At 34.5% G+C, this 26,035-nt stretch overlaps 4 protein-coding genes across 5 annotated transcripts in view; 2 read left to right on the top strand and 2 right to left on the bottom strand.

The window, feature by feature from the left end:
* Window positions 1-5,562, top strand: part of LOC128192103 (fibrocystin-L-like) — a 36,454-nt gene extending 30,892 nt beyond the window's left edge. For both annotated transcript variants that reach the window (XM_052864557.1, XM_052864555.1), the window contains 9 exons: window positions 265-430; window positions 855-1,087; window positions 1,478-1,723; window positions 1,818-2,384; window positions 2,507-2,817; window positions 3,005-3,379; window positions 3,556-3,949; window positions 4,271-4,449; window positions 4,823-5,562. In XM_052864557.1, coding sequence (XP_052720517.1) covers window positions 265-430; window positions 855-1,087; window positions 1,478-1,723; window positions 1,818-2,384; window positions 2,507-2,817; window positions 3,005-3,379; window positions 3,556-3,949; window positions 4,271-4,449; window positions 4,823-5,092 — 2,741 coding nt within the window. In that variant the 3' untranslated portion in view covers window positions 5,093-5,562. The remainder of the gene's footprint in view (window positions 1-264; window positions 431-854; window positions 1,088-1,477; window positions 1,724-1,817; window positions 2,385-2,506; window positions 2,818-3,004; window positions 3,380-3,555; window positions 3,950-4,270; window positions 4,450-4,822) is intronic.
* A 6,681-nt stretch (window positions 5,563-12,243) lies between these two features.
* On the bottom strand, window positions 12,244-16,387 carry LOC128155628 (short-chain dehydrogenase/reductase family 9C member 7-like). The gene is made up of 4 exons (XM_052817439.1): window positions 15,857-16,387; window positions 13,841-14,102; window positions 13,401-13,561; window positions 12,244-13,160 (listed from the first exon to the last, which is right to left on the bottom strand). Exons 1-4 carry the CDS (start codon window positions 16,185-16,187, stop codon window positions 12,961-12,963), a joined length of 954 nt encoding a protein of 317 aa, XP_052673399.1. The 5' UTR covers window positions 16,188-16,387; the 3' UTR covers window positions 12,244-12,960.
* Window positions 16,388-19,002: 2,615 nt separating this feature from the next.
* LOC128155707 (BTB/POZ domain-containing protein KCTD4-like) lies at window positions 19,003-20,733 on the top strand. The gene is made up of 2 exons (XM_052817554.1): window positions 19,003-19,431; window positions 20,176-20,733. Exons 1-2 carry the CDS (start codon window positions 19,103-19,105, stop codon window positions 20,444-20,446), a joined length of 600 nt encoding a protein of 199 aa, XP_052673514.1. The 5' UTR covers window positions 19,003-19,102; the 3' UTR covers window positions 20,447-20,733.
* Window positions 20,734-21,114: 381 nt separating this feature from the next.
* Window positions 21,115-25,357, bottom strand: LOC128155555 (integumentary mucin C.1-like). The gene is made up of 7 exons (XM_052817323.1): window positions 25,248-25,357; window positions 24,292-24,368; window positions 24,007-24,060; window positions 22,982-23,078; window positions 22,606-22,755; window positions 22,119-22,262; window positions 21,115-21,950 (listed from the first exon to the last, which is right to left on the bottom strand). The coding sequence occupies exons 1-7, from the start codon at window positions 25,303-25,305 to the stop codon at window positions 21,655-21,657; spliced, it is 876 nt and encodes a 291-aa protein (XP_052673283.1). The 5' UTR covers window positions 25,306-25,357; the 3' UTR covers window positions 21,115-21,654.
* Between the last annotated feature and the right edge of the window lie 678 nt (window positions 25,358-26,035).

Here is a 26,035-nt window from a genome sequence, read left to right as displayed (position 1 = left end):
TAGGTGACGTCATAGATAAACAGGGAGTAAGCAATGATGACTAAAATCATTATTAAAGTTATAGGCATCCTCTTTACAATGATTTGTGAAGATTTCATTTTTATACGATACTATTTAAAAATTGGTTGAAATCGGGGGCAGATATTTGACCATACCGCACATAGTCCTTTAGGTTCACAGTGATGGTAATAAAACAATTTTCAAGATAATTACATATTCTAAAATCCCTATGTTTAAAAGACGCAACTTTTAACTCTATTACAGATGTGACAATTGCCAAATATTCAAATTTGTGCGGAAATGGTGGTGACTTTGCAGTTACCCCTAACAAGGGAAATGACGATGGAAACCACCCAATGTACACCAAGAGAGTCACATTTGTAGATGTAGCCAAAGATTACCGAGTCAAATACTGGCGCTCTAGCATAGGGTGAGTGGAGAATCTATAGGGTAGAGTTTATCACTACAGATAATAAGTTAAAACTAGTGTGTGTCTGAAGGCAGTTTAGAATTGATTGTCAAAACAATTTTTGGAAGGCCTTATACAAATTTCGTAATCAAACCTGTATTTTTCAGACAGTTACATGTATATAGTGAGTGTGTCCAATTACATTTTAGTAACGCATTTGAACATTACATTTCTGCATTTTATATTTTAAATTTAGTTTTTAAGCACAAAGTTTTATGCAAGATTGTACTTAATTGTGAACTTAAACGTTATTCATTTAAAACACACGTTCTAATTTTGCTTAAATTTTTAAAATCATTGATGTCTGACGAATAAAGTATAATAGAGATTTTTGTAATGTTTAAAAAAAAAATCATCTGTTAATCATTTGTTATTTTGACAACAGTAAAATCAACTCGGCCGACTGTGTAGACATGGCTTGTGATGCCAAGGTCAAATCCCTGCTAGTGGATCAGGACGGGACTTTCTTGGGAACCCCCGGATCGGTTATCCCTCAGTCTGAGCATGAGTGGAACGGTGATAAAAGGATGGGATTAGGGGACTACAGAATCCCAAAAGAGATGCAGACTCGCCTTGATGGGACTAGGATCCCAGTGTCTGAGCTGGCTCCCAATAAAGGTCAGGGAGAAAAGTCTGCATTTTTGTTTTGAATTATTTTAGATATGCCTCATGATATTGGTTTTAATTTCTGTCAACTTTCTTTTATTTTTGAGAGCTATAGATAGTTTTCATGTACCAGTGTTTAACTGTTTTTGGGGAAACTGATTTTCTTTACTATAAAAGCCTAGTTTAGTTTTGGGGTTGTGAATAAGTACATACATGTACAAGCTAGATAAAAAAGGTATAAGTACAGCTGATTTTATTAAGTGTTGTCAATTTTTAATCTGTAATTCCATGTCATTTACTACATATGTCATTATTGTCCCTATAACAAAAATTATTTTGATAAATAAAATGATACAAATGATGAAGTGTATAACATATAACTCTATCTGTAACTTTTTACAGGCATCATAAGGAACAGTAACTGTGTATATCACAACACCTGGCAGGCCTATGAGTGCCCTGACTATGACTACTTTACACTGACTATCGAGAGTATGGACCCTGACACCGAGACCCGCCGTCTCTCACCCGTCGCCATTCTCGGAGATGGTTACCTTGACCTGATTAACGGTCCTCAGGATCACGGGTGGTGCAGCGGTTACACCTGTAGAAAGAGACTGTCCACATTCCAGGCCCTTGTGGCATCAGGTTAGTCAATGAGAAGTTTCCTGAACAATTTAGGTATCTGAAAATAAGATTAATTGTAAGATTATTGAATCATTTGAATACATGTTTTTTACAGGGAAGGACTACCTGCTCCATTACACAAGTACTTCACCTCAGAATTCAAGATTCTTCCTGCTGAATGCTAAAGACACAGACTGCATTGTTTTATCTGTCTGGTACTCACAGCCTTGGCGACTAGATGTGTACCATGATAAAGTGTATGTTAAACCAGAGAATGTCCGGTTTGTGAATCCAGGAAACCGGTACATCATAGATCCACCTCCGGTCGGCCAACCAGATTTCTACAAGCCAAATGTGACTGGTTGCCAAGACGTTGCAGGGGCTAGTTATTTTGACCGGGATTCTGGAATTCTAACCTTCAACATCAGAGGGTCTAAACCTATTGAAATCAAGACTGTGGATGTGATTATAGTGTCCTTCCAATTCCCAGCCATGAAGGAAACAGATTTTTATGGAGAAAACATCGTCATGAATATCGCTGCTTTCTGCAACATTGATCCTAGTCGGGTGAGAATCACCAACATTGTCAGAGAAACTCCATCTGTTGGGCGAAGAAAGAAAAGATCCACCTCCGGAGACATCACAGGTTTCTCTGTGGAAATTGGAAATCCTCCAACTACAGGTCTGGTAGCCATTTTCATCAAAATAGAAATTCCATTTTTGACCCAAAAAAGGACAACTAATAAATATTTTATGATTTTTTTTTCATGATTATGTTGTTGAACATGACTGTTTATATTGAAGACCTGAACGGTACATCTGGAGCTGGAGACCTGACCTCGGCAGAACTCGACACAGCTGCATCCAAGATCGTCAACGAAATACAGCTCGGAAACTTCAGTCAAATTATTAACGTGAGCCAAGATACTACATACTCCATCGCAGAACCTCCACCGAGCCCAAGCAGCTCCGAGTGGGAGGAAATCAAGACTGACGACAACCCCTATACCTCACTGTATGTTGTTGACGCTATGGTGTTCAAACCAGCTTTAGTTCCTCAGCATGAGGGAGTACCTTTTGCCACCCAGCCCAAGATTCAGATCGTAGACAAAAATGTAAGAGACATTATGTTTGTTTATATTCTACAAAAAAATAAAAAAATATTATTTTTCTATTTGGAATAATTTAAGAATGTTTTTTATTCAATTGTTTTCAAGGGTTATATTTGTCATAGGAAATTAAAAGTAATTCATGTATCACTTGAAATGTATAATCAATTTGGAAAACAAATTTTTTTTTAAGGGAAACATTATCAAGAAGCTGGGAACCAAGGCTAACCCCTGGCAAGTGACAGCTACCATCAGGAGTGGGACAGGAAACTCATACGCTGCCTTGGAGGGCAACACCTCTGTCAGTGTTGTGGATGGATGGGCCAACTTCACCAACCTTCTCATTACACACTTCGGACAGAACTACATTTTGGACTTCAACATCTCCTACCCAGATGAGGGAGAAAATGTCAGCCTGTCCAGTGACCCTTTCACCATTGTTGGACGTCCCCTGAAGGGATCATTGGTCAGCCGAACCACTACTGTGGTGGAGAAAGCTTTGATCTCGGTTGTTCTGGAGTTGAGAGATGACGTGACATCGGAGAAAATTTCCAACATCACATGGAGGGTAAGACTAACTTTTATCTGAATTATACTTTTACTGGGATACATTTATCCAGCATGAGAATATTTAATATCAGATATATTGGTACTGTAAGAGAGAGAGAGAGAGAGAGAGAAAGAGAGAGAGAGGAGAGAGAGAGAATCTGATATAAGATGACAATGACTGTTTTGATATTGTAGGGTCACACGTGGACTGTAACAGCTGAACTAGGAATGCCAGACCTCTACAATGGATCTCTTGTTGGCATAACTACCACAACCTTTGACACAAACTCCGCTGAAGCAAGCTTCTATTCTCTGAATTTGACCAGTGTTGGGGTATATGTGGTCAAGTTCACAATCGTCTCCAACCCTGCAGACTACAGTCTGACGTACGAGGAGCTGATAACGGTGAAGGCCCAGAGCCACATAAACCTGGTGATAGAGGACACAAAAGAGGTGGTGGTCAAATTCAATGAGGATTACGACTCCATTGTGGGCACCACCTACAACAAATATTTCTCCGCCATGATGGGTAATGCCCTGGCCGTGACCTATCCGGACATCATACTGAACACCATTGCCGTTTCTAAAGGTAGGTCCTCGTCTGTTGATTTCTAGACCAATTTCATTTTATTCCTTAGTTCCTTAGCCAGACTTAAAATGGCAAGAGCTTTTCAAAGTAATTTTTAGCCCTTCTACACACTTGCAATCATTTTCTCCTCATCTTGAATTTGCCCAGACACAGTTGTGTTTAAAGAGAGATAATTTGAGACATTGGAATTTGCCTATTCTTAAATTCACCCAATGTCAACGAGGATGAAAATAAAACATTTTTCATATTTGATGGTTTCTTTAATGTTGTTCTCAGTTTTATGCTGTTAAGATTGATAAGCTTGTCATCTCCATTTTCCAGGCAGCATCATTGTGACTTTCCAAATCAGTGGTACCAACTCTTCAGTCAACACCACAGTGTATGCTGTGTGCAACTCCATCCAGAGCGGGCAGACATATTCCTTCAATGGAACTTCTCTCTCATTGGCTGGGTACTTGACAGTAGGTGGGACTGTGTATTACGGAGTCACATGTGGAGATGTAAGTTATATTTGTTGAAAATAATGTAATTATCACTAATTAATTTAATATGAATGTATTTTTAGAAAAAGATTTTTTACGTAGATGAATTGAACATGTGCAAAAGATACATGTAAGTCAAAGTAAGGATGCAAATGATTTTCTTCTTTTTGTTCATGTACCAGGTAGTTTATTATAAGGCTTAATTTAATTTACATAATGTCAAAATATTATTAGGTTTATGGTAAGACTTAGAGAGAAAAAAAATTGTTTTGGAGGAAAAATATTTCTTGATATTTATCAATATATCATATATATACCATTACGCAGGTTAGATTTAATTCTTTATTCTGTAAATTTGCATTGTCATTAAACCGCTTTCTTTATCTTGTAGATGACACCCTCACCAACAAGCGACTCCACGAACATAGTCCTGATTGTGGCGGTGGTTTTGGTGGTGACTGCGGTTATCATCGTGGTAGTCAGCATCGTAATGTGGAAGTGTAAGGTGGTGCCGAAAACCAAGACCCACGACTACTATAACAACAAATACCTGGGCAACACCAACGATATTGATGAGATTCTCTTCAGGGAACAGTCCTTTATGAGCATCAGTGCTCCCATGGCAACCAACATCCACTATAACAAGAAACAGCCACTCTGAACATTTGTATTTACTAGTAGCATCTGTGATATTCTTTGCATATCTCTATTTACATAATTTATTTATTACTTTCAAAGTCCTTGCTATCTGCAATATTTTTTTTTTTTTGTTCATCAAAATTTTTTCATTCTTGACTTTTACTTTTGGGCTTGACAAAAAGTTATATATTTTTTACTCTGTATGATTTTTTTTTGGAACAATTTGTTTTTTAAAAAAATTATATCCATGTACTGTATAACACTTCCCTTTTTTTCAAGTTTATTTTAACTGTGATAATTTACATTCTTTTGCTGTGATGGACATTTTTTTTTGTTCTAGATATGCAATCCCTCCATTGTTTAAAGATTTTGATGTTTACTTTTTTTATTTTTATACCCTGTAGATTTATTTTTCACTGTTAAAAAGTCACTCTTTAATAGATATTTCCTGTTGTCTGTTTTGATATATAAATAAATTTTCACACAGTTATATTAATCGCTTTGGGGTTTTTTTCTCCTTAATTATGAGCAAGAAATTCTATCTCTGGTTTACATGTATATAGAAAGTCATCAGAAAAAAATCTTTCATAATATAAAAACAGAACAATTCAAAATGAGATTATAGGCAAAACTTTGTAATTTGTGCATATTAATGATACGCAATTGATAAACTAGTGACTATGAAGCAATGCACTTCCTCATAGTTTTCTTCATTTACCTAACACATCTAGGACACGTATTAATTACAGGATTGCTAAGGGGGGGGGGGGGGGGAGGGGGCAGACAATGTCATGTTTTATATGCTTTATTTTGTTAATTAAACATAATTCAAGGTATTTTATCCTCATTATAGGTGATTGTTATGACAGAAATTATTTTCTGTAGACAGTCAATCTAAAGTTTAACACAAAAAACATGCTGAAAGTATTCAGTCAAAATAAAAATAATTACGTGAAAATATGATATCCGGAAAATGTGACAACGTCCAGAGTATGGCCATCGCCCCTGGCCCCACAGGGTAGCGTTATTTAATCAAATGTACATGTATTCTGATATTTTGACAAGTCGAAAACTCCTACATGTACCTTATGATATTCATTTAATGAAAAAAATAATTAAACGTGATTGTGAGGACAAGTAAACAAAATTTTGCACGTGGATTAAATACTGATATAATATTGACCACAATTCATATATAACCGTCTTTATTTGTACGTTTCTTTCCCATTTGAATTATTATTGGAATCCGTCTACACATATACAACTGTACATGTAAAACATTCAGTGTACACTTTTTTAAAGTAAATTTGTTTGTCATCATTAAAAATAACTTTCCGGATCCCATTTTATAATTGTAGGTTTTCAAACGAAATATACAATTGTGTTTTAATGGTTTTGTAAATCATGCAAGATTATTGTCGATAAACTCTTGCTACCTCAGTTCACGTGTTCTTTGATGATATATCTAGCACCGCATGCTGGCGGATTTATTGGGTAATGATTACAAGATTACAATATTGTAAAAATAACCGAAAATTTTGGCAGTTTCATAATAAACACATTTGAAACCAGAAACCAAGTGCATAAAGTTTGATTTTAAATTAACCGCACCAACAAAAATTAGCAGAGTTCGCAAAAGATCGCGTGCACTAGATCATTACATTATAAAGGAGTCGTAAAACAAGCACATTGTGTTTTTTACAATATTAAAACTGACTGTATCATTATTGTAACCACTTCAGAAAAAAAAAATAGCCATGTGAAAATATTGAAGTTATATATAACGTTTATCATTTAGATTAAAAATTCAGTAGGCCTAAATTAAAACTATTATACGTACTGGCGGGTTTTTAAACTTTAATGTAACAATTTATTAGTGTTCATAATTACATTTAGTCCTGATCAATCCGTGCACAGGTACATTGTATGTAACATCGTGTTTACATGTTTACATGATGTTACACAATCTTCCGTGCTGTAAATTGTTACCTGCTTTAATCAGACAATTCCGTATGCTATCTTTAATTTTGCTTAATTGACAAGATCTTCGAAGGTCGTATCTATATTTTACGTGCTCGCCCAAAATCTCGACTTTATAGTTGTGTACCTGGATTTATTACACCCGGTGTTGAAATAATTCAGATTCAGAGGCACGTGGTGAACTGAAATACTTTTTGGGGTTTTCCAATTTCCTTTTATTATATCAGATTTATATATGAACGAGGGAAGAGCGCTTTAAATTTCTCCGCTGGTATGCAAGTAAAGAATACCTCTTTGTGGTTTTCTTTGTTATATTAAACATTTTTGGCCTTAATTTAAACAACAATGTTTTGTTCGACGATTTTGAAATACATGTCTAATGATGTTGGTTAACCTCTGCTTCAATTCCCTTTGTTACTGATTTACTAAATAAAATCCGCTACGGGTATGCAAAAAAAAAAAAAAAGAGGACATCAAATATTTATGGCGTTTTCATATGTTCAGATATGTGTAAAAATATATCAGAACCAGCAATTTTAAAACCCGAAAAGAGAAAATCCTCCCCAGAAACAAAATAATCATCACCATAAAAATAATTTTTTAATCACAGTTTACCGATATACATACATTTATGTGGGACCGCTCCCTCAAAATAACTTAACGTACCCACCCACCTAATGTATCACCAATATTGCTATTTCTTAATTTTTCAAAACACAGAATTTCCCCCAGCATCTTCAATTTAACAACCACGAAATAATAATGATAACATTCTAAGTGCATTGTATTGAGGAAAGTGTCATGTTGTAAATTTTGAATTTACCGGGTGGCAGTAAATTCAAAATTTACAACATGACAAAAGGAATGAAAGAATAGTGCAGGATTTTTAATGTTTTAATGTTATAGAGTTGTCCTGTATCATCAAGATTCAAGAATAACTAAATGATAATGGAGTTAATCCAATTACTTAGCTGTATCCCCACCCCACCCCACAAAAAAAACATAACAATGATAAAATTATAACAATTAAGAACACAATTTTTTCCTATTGCAATTCAAGGCGCTTTCAAAGTTCAGTGAAGTCTCATATATACATATAGAATTTTTTAAATCTGATTTATATAAATGCATTATCATTATTGAGTGATCATAATGCATCGTTACGGTTGGCTTCAAGTGCAAAAAATCCATTTTTATTTTCTTTCTATTTCATAAGATGTAAATATAGTAACCAGCTGTAGTTATTTTTTAGAGCCAAAAATGTTAACGTTGAGATATAAATAACTGGTAAATAAAGCTTGCCATTCCTAAATGATGAAAGATAAGCTTTGTAAAGTCAATCATCTTTGAACAGTCAAAGACATTTTGCAATATTGCTCTACATATACATAAACACACACACAATAAATTATCCTCTAACTGGTGCCGATGTCTTTTCTTGTCTCAACAGAAACACCTCTGTGAAGAATAATTTTTTAAAAACCACACAGTTTGCTAGTTTGTGTTATCGGTGGAATATCTTTTACGTAAAAAAAAAATATTTTATCAGATCTAAGTTCCATCAAAATCTTAAATTATGGTTATTAAGTTTATGTGTCAAGGGTGATTGGGGGGGGGGGGTATAAATTAAAATTGAGGACATTTTATATTGATCGTCCTTTTTAAAAAAGAGTCTTTTTTGGAGTTCAGATAACCATCTAAATGCTTTTATTAGTCCGTCTGACTTAAATTTTCATTAAGATTTAAGAGCTGTCTTTTAGCTGATCGTAATTGACGCATCGTAATCCTATTTTGTTTCTATAGTCAATCATGTTTACTTAAAATATGCATTCAATTTTGATTTATATTAATCTATTACATGTACCATTATCGCGTGTTAAACTGTTTATTCAGCAATCCGAGCTGTGCATCCACCATCTCTGTGTACGCCGCCTTTACAGATGCTATTAATAAATCTGTGCAATAGAGCCAAAATGAAAATACTCAGTGTTTTTTCCCCATTAATTTGAAACCTGGAATAAGAGGCCACCTGTCTTTAGCGGCCAGTTTGACATTGTCCCACAGGTGGCCGTTAAAAACAGGTGCAACTGTATACCTCTTTTGAAAGTATTTGATACCGTCGGTACTAACTTGCAATTGAAAACAATTTTATACAGAAACATATTATATACATGTATAATATAACGTTACAAATACAGGACATATTGCGTATTCAGAGCATTAAGAATATAACACAAGTTGTAAATTAACTTTACCAACAATGTGGTTTATAATGATTTCCTTGATGGGTCATGAATGTAGCGAGCCTTGTCTAATTTATACGTGTACAACCCGTGTTGAGGGGTTTGTATTTTTGAATTTTTCTGCATGGGTAAAATACTCACTAGGTGTTAATATAGACATGTGCATTAATATGACCACTCGTTTGTACGATTTTATTTTCATCAGTTTCTGTAAATATTATCGGTTAGGATGGGATTTACAAATGAAGAATAATTAAATGCTGATATCAACAAATTTATTATGAACAATGTTCACAAGTTTGGTTTGCAGAAACAGAATCAACAAGTTAAGGTATATATATGCAACCATTTCGAAAAAAAAATAACGGAAACATTTTACAATAAAATATACAGCATGATAAACATTCATTGCATACAAAGTGCCATCTTCGCTAGCCAAGGGTGACGATCCACGGTGTTTCTCTATTCTTGAATTCTCTTGAATAGAGAAACACCGTGAATCGTCACCCTAGGCTAGCGAAGATGACAAAGTGCTGTATTTATCCTTGACCAATATGGTCTGATACACGCACAGCTAGGCATTTTCACCCGCTGTTTACCAGCTTTATTTACGATGATCCTAAATTACTAAGATATAAGAGTACAACAAACCCCATTCCTTGTGCATATATCTATGTCCCTCACACCCGATGTTGAAATAACTCTGATTCAAACGCACGTGGTTAACTAAAATACTTCAAGGGGTTTTCCGATTTCCTATCATATAGCCTAATAGTATGTACTGAATCTTTAAATTTCATGAACACGCGAGATTATTCCTTTGTATAATAGACAAAATTCTCCTCGAAAGCAAAACTATTTTCTCGACAATTGCGAAATTTAGCCCTTATAATCTTTGAATAATTTGAATTTATTTCCCCCAGTGTCTTTGTTATAAAGGTACATAACAATGCTGTATAATGTTAGAGCAAAATGACGCTACACATGTATTGTATAACGACAAAAAAAAGCAAATAATTTGATTGCGTTGAGAAAAAAATTGAATGTATTTATATGATAAACTAAACCAACAAATAGAAACATTAAAACCTCCCCCCCCCCCCCAACTATACTTGTAAATGAAATGAAAAACATCAGAAATAATCTATAGCCAGCATTAAGCAAACGTATATTTACCCCCAAAGTATATGTACATTTTATCCAAACACCTAAGGTATATACCGTCAATGTCGGGATTTCATGCAACTTTTTTTGAAAACCCCCTAAAACATCCAAGAACATAACATAATAATAATGGCGGTGAAGTTGGAGGAAGCTGTGTTGGTAGCATGCTGACTTAGAGATATCATCAAGAATAACTCAATGATTAAGGAATTCCCCTATTATACTTATCCGTAATTTTTTTGTAAAACACCTCCGGGAAAAAAAGCTATAACAGACTGTTTAATACTCTTGCTTTCTTATTAAAATATACCCCCCCCCCCCTCAAATCTATTGTAGTGTAGTGATAAAATTGTGCTTCAATCGGAGAATTTTAAATACCCCTTCTCATTAAATTTATACCAAACAGATTTTAATTCACCGAATTTCTTTATCGACTAGAATAAGTACTAGAAAATGATCCTAAAATGAATATGTCCAATATAAATAATGCAACTAATATTGCTTTGGTTGTTCAAAAGCGATTGGCCTGAATTAATGCAAACATTTATATTCCTTCCATTCAATGAAAATCAAATATTATTGAAATATTTCTTCTATCATCTTAAGTCAGTATTTCGTAAAAACAGTTTTGTTTGTAAATTGTTTAAATGTCCTATTTAATCTAAATATAAACCTCACTTATCTAAATCAGTATAGGAATTGGAATAATTTCATACAAAACGCTCACATACGTCACAAAACATCAAATTACATCAGACTCGATCTCGACCAAATCTAAAGTTTCTGGGTCAAGGATGAGGGGGAGGTATTTATATTAGGATTAAAGGCACCTAATTTATGCGTTTTCTTTATAAAGATTTTGAAAAATAACCATATAAGTGCTTCAGTTTGTAGGTCTTTAAAAAACGTTTAGCTAACAATTATAAGAAGGTACCATTTAAGGTAATCGATCAGTCAGACCGAGAATAAAACGCAATTTCAGTTCTAAACACAGTCAGTTAAAAAAATAATAACTGATTCATCGTACAAGGGGATCGCACGAGATGACATTGCTAATAGCTTAATGTTGCACGTTTTTAAAGGTTTATTTTTTCCTTTCCTTTATTTTTTCTTTGAAATGCGAGCAATACATTTCAATTATTGCAGTTGGTATTACGAACCGATTTATACTAACATATGTCCCCTACACATCAGTACATGTACCATGCACATTGTTATGTACAAAACAATATAGGCTGCAGTAAATTATTTTGATTTATAATATAATTTTCTGATGCAAAAAGCTTTTGTAGGTATTCATAAGATATATTCAGAAGGTCTGATTAAAGCAACATTGTACTAGTATTCATAGATGTCGTCTTGTACACTTATATATTTGCAATTTATTACATATTACAGAAATCTTTTCTCACAGATGTGGCCTTAATCTTAAAATTAATCTTATTTATCATAAAGATTAAAGTTATACGGAGATTTGTCATTACAGAACGTTTTTTGCAAAAAAATTACATCCTGAAAAATACAGCTCAAGTGTTAACAATTCTGTGGAGAGACACTGAAGTATGTCAGGCATCATCACTCATTCAAGCACCCAGTCTTCCAAAAATTGAGTAAACTTGTTCATTGAGTATAGACAGTAGACAGTGCTGTGTAGATAGTGTCTAAACTTGTTCAGTGAATATAGACAGTAGACAATGCTGTCTAGACCGTGTCTTAAAATTGGTTATATTAAGGTAAAGGTTTTAAGAAGCAAAATAAGGTTAACTATAAAAAGCAACACTCATAATTTCAGAACATTAATTTATTCAATAACAATTTCAACATTCAATAACAATTAGATATATTAACGTATTAATGAAAATACAAACTATCAAAATGACACATCGTAATATTACTTGTAATGATGCAATATTGATAATGTATGTGTGCATTGTGTACATTCTGGTGCAACTTTACATTCACAATCTCAAGGTCGCTTTGATTGCTTTCATTTCGTTTATTATTCGATATCTATATTTAGATTTAACGTGATATGGTGAGACATCGTCATGAATGACTCTTTTTTAAACTATGTACATGTATGAGACGAGGTTACACTTTATAATAGTACATTGTACTGTTATTTGTTTCGAGACATTTGTCACAGTTAAAAATAAACTGTGACTGCGTCCAAACATCACTGGCCTTGCTTTGTAATGATAAAAGTCGAACAAAATACTTATAAACAACCCCTTTTCGATTGAACATCTTTTTCTATATTTATAAACATTTAGAATCATATATTAAGATAAAATTATGTTTGAGTTTTAAATCTGAATGAATTGACTCTCCTGACTTTATGCATGGTGTGTTTGAATATATGTACTTTCATGTATATTGATATTAATGATATAAATATTAGTGAACATACAATGTATATATGTTGTGACTCTATTTGTAATTATTATAAACGGCTGTAATCAATACGATTTTGAACCAACCAGACATATCTTTTTTAAACAGGTCAAGGAGCCGCGGCTGCAAACATTCTGTCAGCTACGATTTCTGGGAGTTTGGTCAGTGTCCAAAACAAGGCCACCGAACCCCTACCCACGGGGTAACGGTATCTGGGGTATCGTGCAAACAGCGCGTGCTGGATTGCCGTCGTCACTTTGGACAAATCGGAGTCGAATGAACCATCGGAGCCCACCTGTCCAACTGCCCCTGCAACCAGAATAATTACGTACCATTATACAAGTTCTGCTAGTCCAAATTCATGCATGTTTGTATACAATTACGTGCAAAGTCTCTAAAAGGATTAATTAAAAAAAAAACACACAATAAAATAGCAAAAAAAAAACCCCAAAACATAATATGTTACTGCATCATAGTCTTTCTATTTATTTCCAACGTTGAATACTATATTGTAAAGTAATTAAATACAACTTTAGATTTTGTTTTTACCTGAATGTATGGTTTTCTCTCCGTAAAACTCTTTCACGTTTTCCGGAAGTTCATAAAAGGCCTGTCGAAGACGGAGCGTGGCTTCCTGTGGGAATATACAGGTAGCGAATCCACTAGGCTGTATTAAGTGAGCTGACACGCCCACGTGGTACATCTCTCGTCTGCCAATAAAGGAATTATTTATTCATGATGCAAATTCCAGGAAAATATAGAATATAGAAGACCATTATTTTTTGTAAATAAGATGCTTGTCTCGTTTATAGAATTGTTTTTACATTCCTTATGTTTAAAACGCTTTGCCTTTAAGTTTGTAAATTTTCTATGGTCTAAAGTTCTTGGATAATATAAAATGTTTATAATCAACTTTAATGGAAGCAACTTCATTATCTCATAAGATTTTTAAAAAAATGAAAACGTGAAAAAAAAACCAAATTCTATACCTAAAGGTATCTGTGTACGCTTCAAGCGCAGATTTGCTGACGTTGTACGCAACAACTCCCGGAAATGCGACCATGGAGGCAACAGACGACATGTTTATCAGGCGTCCTTTTGACTCTCGAAGAAGAGGAAGAAAAGACTTCGTTATCATTATCGCCCCGTACAAGTTGACGTTCAGAGTTTTCTCAAAGTGCTCCTTGGTTTGCCATTCCAACGGTGCTGCAATGTGCAAAACTCCAGCATTGTTGACAACTGCCCATAGTACTGCAACAGAAAAGAGAGAACTATAGGGGCTTATGAAAAATAATTATATTAAACCATGAAAAAAATAAATAAATTTGTGTTATTAGTGATGTTCATGATAAAATTTATAGCATTATATGCGATTTTATAATTTCGTAATAAAGGCCACATGTACATCATTTGCAGTTGTTACGTTTATTATTTTTCAAAAATGTTAATTTTTCCGTTATGTACACGATTAAGGAAACTTTGTTTTAGGTTGCTTAGAAAAGCTCTATTGTTAATGTTGGATATCCAAGTACAAATAGCTTATGAAACAACAAAATATTCTTTCACAAAGTCTTTTGGGTGGGGTTTATTGTTTAATTGACGAATATTCGGAAATAGCCATCGACATTCATTTTCTGTAACAAAACCCCGGCGAAACTTTAGAGCATTTAATTATCTATTGACAACAAAGTAGGATTAAACAACAACAAAGGGGGCTCTGCAAATTAAAACCATTCAATTTGTAGATACGGGTTAGATACTATGTCTACAGATAAATAAACAAACCTATATGGATATCCTAACTATTTTGACTACTACCGTTTACATGTACATACGCCGAGTAACTGTTAGTTACATGTATAACTAGACCTACCGATAAATGATTGTGGTTGTACAAGTGTTCACATTAATTCTCTTTCCTTATATGGGAACAATTTAAATAATCTTTCCTAATATGGGAACAATTCAAATTAAAAAAAAAACCCTGATTATTATTCCCAAAGTCCCTATTAACATCGATCATCTAAAATACAATGTACATACCCCCCCCCCCCCCCCCCCCCCCCCGAAAAGAAGTTAGTGCAAGTTGAATTTTTTTTTAATGTTTGACGATTTAGTCATATCTTGTAAATCATTGACCTGAAATGACTAATCGATGTTACGATATCATTCAAACTCGAACGTGAGCAGTTCTTTCATTGACAGGTAAATGGGCTCTCTTCGACTTAACTGGGTTAGAATCGCTATTTAACAAATCTTTACTTATATTATGTATAATAATTATGACCTATTTATTTGATTTGTTTTTATCTAATAATAAACTGGTAAGGTTAATGACCTTTAATATTGGATTAGGTAATCAGTTATTAAAATGGTAAAGAAAAATTGTTCATGAATTTACACTGAACTGCAGTTTGACAAAAGTGCATTGTACATGTAGCTCATCAACCTCCCCCCCCCCCCCCCCCCCCCTTTTTGAAAAAAAATATTCGGGGAAGTTAAATAAAAAAAATATGAATTAAAAATTACATAAATATTAAGCAATTTTTATGAATAATTACAAGAAATTATTGGATTTAAGTTTTCAAAATGGGTCTTCTCCTAGAGAATGTACATATTCACAATTTAATGAAACAAATTAGTCGTAGCTAGGAAAACGAGCAAACAATTTTTCAAACAACGTAACTTTGCAGATTTATGAAAAGTTACTGATATGTTTTCGCAAGATACAATTAAAAATGCTTCTATCCTCGTTTTATTTAATTTTAAATGATTATCAATTTCATATAAGCAGTGTCTTTGAAAAAATATCAATTGCCTGAGCACTTTCGGCTTTTAAAAGTAATTCTGATGCAATTATTTTTACTTCAAAAAGTCCTTTGAAGATATAAAAATAACCTTCAGAAGTTGCAATAAGACATATCAATTTATTTTATCTGATTTATGACCAAAACGGTTACTTTTTCAAAGAATTACACATGAAATGAAGTAAATAATCTTTTTACCTTCCTTCTCAGCAAGTCTTGATCTAACCAGATTTACGGCATTTTGAATGGAGTCCTTTCTGGTAACATCTAGACGGAAAATCACAACATTGTCCGAACATTTTTCACCCAACCTTTTTTCCCCTTCCTCGGTCAAGCATCCTGCAAAAACTCTTGCGCCTCTCTTGTCCAAATCCTGAGCGAGGCGATGACCGAACCCCGTGTCGCACCCTGTGATCAAAACCCACCGGTGGGGAGAGTTCTCAATATAAAAGGACCTCAGGTAGTTCTCGATGAACTTACAGACCGCAAACAGAACTGCTACAGCGGCGAAAAAGGTGAAGACTTCCATGACCGATGTGTTCGGATTTTTAAATGCCTGTATATTCAGACAGACAATGTTACCTCTCTTATAAAGGGTAATTATTTCGAAATCGCTAAAAATAAAACCCCTCTTCTTGAAATTTCCTATTTCAATTCAAAAATAAAAAAAAATTGGGCAATTATCACAGAGTTCTCGAAAAACTGGTGGCTAATATATCGTAGTATATGCTACTTCGTATATTTATACACTGTCATGTGCAGGTAACGATTTTTATGGCATATACAAATTAAAGATTAGATACATGTAGTCTCCTCCCATTCACCTTTAAAATATACTGTATACCATATATATTAGTATATATGCATTTGCGCATTTGTCTGTCAGCATTGGATGAGGGATTTTTTTTTTATTCTAACCACGATGTTTCGTTTTTGTAAACTGTAGTAATGTGTTATGCATATAAATATTTCAGGTTTATTTTTTTTAAATAATTTACATATAGATGATTTTTTAACACATCATTATCAACATTACATACATGTATGCTCTCTCTCTCTCTCTCTCTCTCTCTCTCTCTCTCTCTCTCTCTCTCTCTCATACACACACACAAACACACACATATTATAAAATTCACGTCGATCAATATAAACTCAAATGCATATTTACAATTTAGATCAGTATTACCAGCAAAGTTAATAAATTTCACGCGAAATTTTACCAAGCGCATGTTTTGCATTAAAACGTTAAGAATTTTACGAAAAAATTCAAGGATGTACTAATATATAAATAGTGCCTGTTTACGAGGATAAGAGTTGAAATTGACACCCCGAGAAGACTATTGTCAACCGACGCGAAGCGGAGGTTGACAATAGTTTTCGAGAGGTGTCAATTTTAACTCTTACCTCCTAAACAGGCACTATTTATTTTATTATACTGAATGTCTTAATTTTACAGAAAAATTTACTACTTTTATATATAAATGACGTGAATTCTTTGGCGAACCGTACGAGCATAGTTTACGCGCATGTAACAATTCGTTGTGTTACCCGTTGCTAAGTGTGTTGCTAACGCTGTGGGTAATAGAACGGATTATCAACTGCGTCTAAACCAATCAGATTTCAGTATTTAACATGAAAGTATAATAATGTACAATATTAACTGTTGTATCCTTTACAAGGTGTTAACATTGATTTTTTTTTTATTTAATTGATTTGATTTTTTAATACATTACTTACGATGATTCTAAAAGCTTTGGAAATCATTCTGTTTTTAATTCACAACTTATAAATATGTGATGATAAAATCAAACGCCCGGCGTTTAAATCAATTTTAAATTCAAATTTAAAATGGTTTACCGTGGTATTATACCAATTGTTAGACACGAAACGGGCATCATTTTATTCTCTCTCTCTCTCTCTCTCTCTCTCTCTTTCTCTCTCTCTCTCTCTCTCTCTCTCTCTCTCTCTCTCTCTCTCTCTCTCTCTCTCTCTCTCTCTCTCTCTCTCTCTCTCTTTTGGAAGGGAGTAAACCAACAACCTAAATATTTAATCGTCACGCGGTCATATGAAATCATCTAATTCCATTACAAATAACTTTAATTAAAAAAAAAATCTATGCTACCTCCTACGCTCAATATGATTTCGAAATTCTATTTTTTACAGAAAAGAAAAATACCAAACAAGCATAGGCAACGACATTTCACGGTAAATATGTAATGAATGAATGTATATTACATTAAATATTGCGTGTTTATGTCATGCTCTGTGAAACACGCACATGAACATTTGTACGAAAGATTCATATTTTTTGATATCTAAATATTATTGCAAGATATTTTTCATGCAAACATAATTCAAACATGGTATTTCTCTTTTGTTAAGCAGAATTTAAAAAAATCACGAGCACTCTTTTATACAGGTATGGGGCTTTTATGAATGAATGCAAAAAATCAAAGAGAGTGGACAATGACTTATCAATTGCTGGCACCCCGTACAATGGCTATTTCTTGAGCGTGGGAGAATGTACCTAAGCTATCACAATCTACCTATTTCATGCGAGCTTGATTTAGACTGTTCTCTATGGAATTGTGTCAATTAATTGAGCCATTTTCGGAAGCAAGCAAAAAGGGCCATCGGGTCTACGTGACTAAGTGTCTAATCAGGCTATACCCCGTCTTCATCACATGATGGAATTATGTCAACAGTGTCGGGTCTGTTGAACTTCGCGTGGGTTTTCCCTCTAAATAAGATAATTAACATGAACTCTGTGTACACTACACCTACATCGCTATTAAAAGTTTTTAAAATCCCTCCCTAGATGCAAGACTGACGTCACACCCATGTGTTGCAATAACACGTCACATGCACATTGCATAACGTTATAGTATTTGTTTTTGAAGCACTTGCACATTACGCAATAGACTGTGCTCGCTCTAAAACATACAGGGGTACCGGTAAGTGGATTTATTTGTGCAGATAAAAGAATACTTTATCTATACAACTGCGTATTTAAACTTTTGAATCTAATTTTATGCTGGTTAAAATTAATCGAATCTAGCTCTTATTTATTACGACAAGTCGCGTATAATTAAAAATGTGCGATATCATAACGTCCTAATGTCGAGTACAGAAGAAATAGACTTGTCTGGTCCTCTGTCCTTAATTAACGTACGCGATAATATCGCTTGTGCATATCAAACAGGCACTGCAAGACTACAGAAAAATTAAACATGCTCAAAACTCTCTGCCGGAAAAAAACCCAAATTCCACCGGAACCACACCCCCCCCCCCCACTTCCTGGGCATAAATCTTGGTAATCTTTGCCGCCGAAAGTAGCAAACACATAATTATTTAATATGTTATTTCTTTCAAAAACGCATCAAAAAAGCCCAATTTTCTAAAGTGTGATTAGGTGGAAGAACCCAAGAAGACAGCAAAAGTAATATGTACAGTATGTACATGTACACGATAAGCTTGCATCACCTTGCGATCACACATACGATCGTCGTGGGACGTATGACACAGGTAAAGCGTGAACATGCAGTTCGATTGATCCTCAATATAAACCGCATGGCCATACACCGAATGGCGGACCGCGCTCCACGGGACAAAATTCTGAAGCTCAATGTAGGAGGGGTGTTCTACACGACGGCCAAGTCCACCCTCACCTGTGTGTACGGGAGCTACCTTTGGAAGATAGCCACGGGCGACCTGTACGTGATGAGAGACGAGAAAGGGAGTCTGTTCATTGATAGGGATGGATACGTGTTCAGGTGTGTTTTGTTGCACATCTGTGGTATATATATTGCTTCGGTTTCTCCCCTTTTTATGCGGGCTTTGAATGTAATGATTTTATACTATTTTTGCATAAATGCATTGAAATGAAAATGAACATTTTTTTTTGGTTTTAACGAAGATGTGTCGGTTTAGTTGTATGTACACTTGTTTGCCTTTGCAAACATTTATTATTAGTCACTGATGTTTCGCTATATTCAAACCAGCTTCAAACAACAATAAAATAAACTGATTTGGTATCGATTTTAGGATTGTGCGATTGTCTCAAATGATTTCATCTTGGTGCATATGGCGAAAAAATCAATGATCAAAAAATACTTTTAAGTAATATATTGCAAACTTAAAATCCCAGATTCAAGTATAATTCCGCACGTTTATGCAAAATCTCTGCAACCGTCGATTCTGTGGATAAAATAGAACCATTATAACAAGACCTTGGACTTTCGGTTGGACGTAGCTGTCTATTTCTTGCGTCAAAACAAGTTAAAAATGACGCGGTTACAAGCGAAATATGCACCGTTTGCGTAGTCTTGGCTCAAAAGCCAGACAAATCTTGTTGATTTCAAAGAGCATTGGCTGAGTGGCCAGCAATGAAATAGACAGGCCTACGTTACATTTCTGTTTGACACAACTAACCAAAGTCCAAGCTCTTGTTAAAATGGTTCTAATTTCAAAAGCATTTTAAATATGAATGTTGATAAACTAAATTTCTTCCTTTTCAGATACATTCTAAACTTTCTTCGGACGAATCGACTGATTGTTCCACAAGGCTTCAAAGAACTCCACATGCTAAAAGAAGAGGCGAAGTTTTTCGGCCTGGAGGATCTCAGCTCACAGGTGGATAAAGTGATTAAATCTCGGAACCGGAAACCACGACCCCGACTGTCCCGGCGCTTAAGTAGAAGCTGGGGGTCTGACTTGACAAAGATATCCACGGACGAAAATGGATCGGTCATTTTTGAAGACGAAGGATCGGATTTCTTTTATGATTAATATGCAAGGGGGGGGGGGGGGGGGTGTTCAGAACTGGACCCTTGTTAATTGTTTGCAATTGTGCAAAAATAATCATTTTGTTCGAAACAGACTATAGCGCTCAATTCTTTTCGTTAACCAGCTGCATTATGTAGACTACTTTTCGATTTTTTTCATTTCTTCCGGAGAAGGCAGGCCTGTTGATTATTCTAACAAAATATACTGTGCCAGCTGGCGTTTTGTTGAATTTGTTGTACATATAGCAAATCGCGGCGGATAAAGTTAGATGTTGTATGACTTGTATAAAAGAATGTAAACAAGGTCTAAGTATCGTTGAAAAATTGCGAATTATATCATTTCGATGGACGATGCATGTTTTTATCTAAACTAAAGTGTACTGAATTGCCATGCTTTTATGCCTTTTTATTGCAACCTTGGGGGTAAATTATCGGTATACATGTATAGTTGGAGTATAAAAATTATGAAAAAAAGAATGGTTTTGTATTCTGTTTTTGTGCAAGAAAAAATGAATATAATCTCGTCACCAATACCAATAGATGTACATCTTTCACACACACACACATACACACACGCACACCTACAATGTTTTTCTCCTCAATAGGTTTCTCCTCATGAGCCCTGTAAGCGATCGAAGTTAAGGTACTATTATAAACTATATATATTTTAACGACGATCGAAAGAACTGTAAACTGATATCAATATTCAAAGAGACATAACTCCGGAATTTAACTTCGATATATCTTTCTGTGGCGATTTGTTACTGGACTTTGATATTTTTACATGTGAAACCAGAATTTTTTTTTTTTTTTGTAATTATAAAATATGGTTAGACGATTTCTTCCGGTCTACAGGTGGTATGGGACACTGTCAAACGTGATATGTGACAAACTTCCTATCATAATAAACAATAACAGCAATCACAATTTTATAAATCTTTTCTTTCCCAAATTTTTAAGACATATTTTTGGGCCAAATGTTGTACAATTTGAAAATTCTAAACCGGTGAAAGTACATGTATTTTGATTATAATGTACTTAATTGTATCCACATTAATGTCGATAGATGTCTCACATGCGACCTTACATGTAACTTTGAGTTAAGAGAATGCAGAACACGGCAAATTTTGTAACTAACAAAAATATTACATAAAATATACTTTATCAACTACGAGTTCACGTTTATTGAATGTCTCATGAATTTTATTCAATTCAATGTTCACATATATTACACGTCTTTCGACATAAATAATTCAAATTGTCGTCTGCGCAGACGAGTGTTTTCACTTCCGGGTCGGAGCAGTGTGCGATGTCGTAATCTTCACAGATCCATGGCGGTGACGTGGTGGTGGTGGTGGTTGTGGTGGTGGTGGTGGGTTCAGTAGTGGTGGAAGTAGTGGTGGTAGTAGTGCTTCTCGTGGTGATTCTCGGGGTGGTGGGGTGTGCAGTCGTTTTATAGAGAGTTGAAGGAAGCTGCGACAGGCTAACGAATGTGTTAGGTTTGACATCTGTTTTAAAATAAAGTTCAGTTTTATATATTTGCTGGAAATAGGAGTTATGAATCTTTTATACGATTGTATGTTATTGTTTGCCGCTCGCGAAGACACCACTACCAAGAATTGAATTGTATGGGTTTTTTTTAAATCGGGGTGATGGTGATTTTGAACACCACATACCACATTTGTTGCATGTCTTTTGGCAGTATTTGACAGCACGGTCAAGGTTTGAACAGATGACAACATCTACTCCTGGGGCAGAGCAGAAAGCAGGTTGATTGTCCACGCACGGGAGAGCGGTGGTCGTGGTAGTAGTGGTGGTGGCTTGATTCAAAGTACAAAAATAGAAACAAAAGAAATAGACCTCCTCGGTGGGAGGAGCGTGGACGTTATTAACTATATAACTGATTTCTATAAAAAAGAAAACCCCATATATTTAACATCTGGATAAAATCTCAATTATTCAAAATACTTCAAAGTTCGAGAAACAATAAACTTACTAACATTATTTGGGACTGATATACATGTAATTATTTTGTTCGCGTTAAACTTTGAGTATTTAATTTTAAAGTTCTTTGACAAAATATTTCTTTTTGATAAAAGCATTATCAAAAATGTGGTAATACAATAAATCATTTACTTAGTTTACAATGGCGTATATACCTACGGCATTTTCCACACGTCTTTGGACACCAGTTTACAGACAGGTCGGGATCAGAGCATATGGAGTCGTGAACGGAAGTTGCCCCACAGAACGCATCATTCAAGTCTACGCAGACATCCGGTGTCTTCGTAGTGGTTGTCAGAAAACGTCCGTCTTAGAAGTAACACAATACAAACATGTGAATGTAACTTAAGAATGCGCTAACACGGCACACGGTTTTTTTTTTAAGCCTTTAGACACCGCCATTTTTATTGACAACAATCGCTCTCAGCATTTTATTCTGTATTATATACCAGTGTATATAGTCATATCGTAGAGAGCTTATTGATGACAATTTCTTTGTATGCTTAAGCAACTAGGTATTGATATCCAGACCAACCATTGCAGGTATCATGGTTGCAGCAGTGTGATTGTGCCCCATTGCTGTTCCTCCTTCCTATGACGTCAACAGGACGTGATTGTAACGATGCACATGTCTAAAGATCAAACAGAAACAAAGTTCAATATTTACATTCTACTGTGTTTTTCCATTAAATTCCGTGATGTTTAAATGCCTCTAAATGCAACACCTATTCACTGCGTATGAATTTACGAGTAATTTACATAAGTAGTTCTCAAACAGTGATTTCTATGTTATCGGTTAAAAAATACATTTCATGAATGTTGTCAAAACACCATGTTTTATAATTATTCAACAATAAAGTTGACTTTATTGTTAAAAGCAACATTTCAATGATTATTTATCATGGATTATATTTTCATGCTCGTCGATCTCATCTCAACAGTCTATGCGAAAACCAGTTTAAACCGGTTTTACACAACAGCTGTTCTTGCTGTTACTTATTCACTCCCTCCGTGATCTGCACTTTATATCGATTTATTAAAGTAAACAATTGATTTATTCAATAAGGGAATGTAAATATAAGCATTAAATGATTTATTTATGACGTCGTGGTGTCAATAACTGCCGCCAGGTGAGCAGACAAATTATCATAACGCGCTAACGCGCGTTATTCAATTTGTCTGCTCACCTGACGGCAGTTATTGACACCACGACGTCAAAAATAAATCATTCAATGCTATAATATACGCAACTGGTCGATTGATTGTTTTATATTTTACGTCCCGTCCAGACTGTTTTATCACTAGCTGTCGGTGATGCACTAAATACTTTTATTGGACCTATGTTCCCAATATTGAGCAGTTAGTTCTTTATCGTGCTAGATCCCTTCATAACACAAAGGCTTTCAGGTTATCTTCTGCACTAATAATTAAGGAAAACAGGACTACATTTTATCGTATCGTATGTGAATGTTTTTATCGTAAAAATGTTATCAATGATTCTTGCTTCATTGTTTATGTTTATTTAGTTCCCGATGTTAAACGATACAGCAGTAATCTTACCAAATCATCTGCGCAGGACATTGTGATGTTTCCATTATTTAAAAACAGGCAGTGCTAAAAGAAAGTTACATATAGATTTCTCAAATCAGAAATAAATTTATTATTATCATCAGATTTTAATTTATTGCATAAAATTGTACTAGATTTTATTAAATTTTATACAGCATAAGTAGTTTTATTTTACTATGATGCCAGAAAGTTGTGGTCTTTATATATGTTTCAATGATGATGCAAAATAAATTTGTCTATTTCTAAAGTATAATAAAGTTACTTATTATTAATTACTTCGCCAGGAAAGCAGGCAGCCACCTGCTTACAAGCACTTGGATCAGCAATATTCACACATTGGTAGCAAGTCAAACCTGCAGAGGTACACATTTTATAAATTATATGTTCGTAACATGTCGGTATATGGATGATCTGCATTTTATTCAGCGTTAATGTGTGCAACATAGAGGAAGGAATGCTCAAGGCTGTGTTAGAGGTAAAAAGTAAAACTATTTCGTTGTGATTGCTATCGATGCACACGCGTCAAATTTAATACTACGTGCTTCTGTGTATTTCACCATACTCATTTCGTATGTATCAGACAAATATGCGTTATGAGTGTTTTATTCCCAGTGTAGGTCCAGCAAAATGTTAATATATGTTAATATTTGTTAAGAAATATCGATAGTAAAATGTCACCTTTTTAAAAAAATATCGACATTAAAATTGTAATCCCTTCACTTTTTTATACTCTGTCCCGAGTTTTTGCTTCCACCACTTTTTGCTTGATATTCCGATAATCATAAATACCTTTGTGCTCAAACAACGTTTATCCACTACTATGAAAAATGTCCAGATTATCTGTTTTGAAACGCTCCCTCTACCGCTTCAGGTTTCAATACACATCCCAAAATTAAACATCTACGGAGATTTTAATTTGCATTGCATCAGACATTAATAAGCCCGGATGATAACGTTGAAAAATTGCGCGAGGTATCCCTAGTACTTCCGAATGGAGAAAAGATTTCCCATTATAAATCTCCGTAAGAATTTTTTTCGTTCCTGTGAACTTTTATGAGTGAAAACTGATAATTGTTCAATGAAGATATTGATTTCAACTGTATTCCTTTCACAGGTATGTGTATTTCATATCAATCATAATTGCCAAACATTAAACCTGTTTCCTTTTTATGACTATTTTTATATAACTTTGACTAATGTAAAATTACATAAAAAACGGGTGAACACAATACCTTCTGTCAAGTCGATATTGAGTAATATCCACACGAAAATGAATGGTGTTGAAGCCATCTTATCAGTGCTTTGGTGGCCAGAAGGTCGGAGGATTTAACCTGCCGTATATTAATCTTGTATACTTACATCAACATATGTCAATTCATATGGAATCGGTATGGAATCTACATGTATAGCCTCGAGGCTGGATGCCCAACAAATACCCATCACATCTACATGTAGCTTTTTATTCTAAATATGATTTTAATCCATAAACTTAAATGATAGCCAAAGCAGAAAAATCAAATACAGGTATCTTAGAATTTGAGATTATTTTCCTATTTCTCTTTCTCTTCTTCTCGTGGAAATAAATATAATCAAAAGTCGCCATGACCATTTAGTTCTCTTGTCCTGTAACGATAAATACTATGGCTACAAAATTTAATGTAATTATGCAATGGTAAAAAAAAAACCCCGAGAAATTAGAGGACTGGTTTGTGACGAGAATTATTCACGACAAATAAGCATGGACCAATTGATGAACAGAAAAATAGATTGGTAAATCATGAACTGAAAACACGAACGAAATGAACGTCACACTCGTAAGTTACACTCCTGCAAACGCCAACACTACCGATGTATCCAATATAATGGAAATGGAAAAGTGCTGTTATACCCTTTTTAATCGCTGTCGTAATACAAGTTAATACGTTTATTTTATAAAGAATTGTGCATATGTAGACTGGACGTGTATGTCCGAATGGATGACGTGGCAAATCGGCTTATAATCACATGTGATGTGTGCTTT

The sequence above is a fragment of the Crassostrea angulata genome, chromosome 7 (genome assembly GCF_025612915.1).
Source record: "Crassostrea angulata isolate pt1a10 chromosome 7, ASM2561291v2, whole genome shotgun sequence".
In the NCBI taxonomy this organism is placed as follows: Eukaryota; Metazoa; Mollusca; class Bivalvia; order Ostreida; family Ostreidae; genus Magallana; species Magallana angulata.
This window is presented reverse-complemented; position numbering and strand designations above follow the sequence as displayed.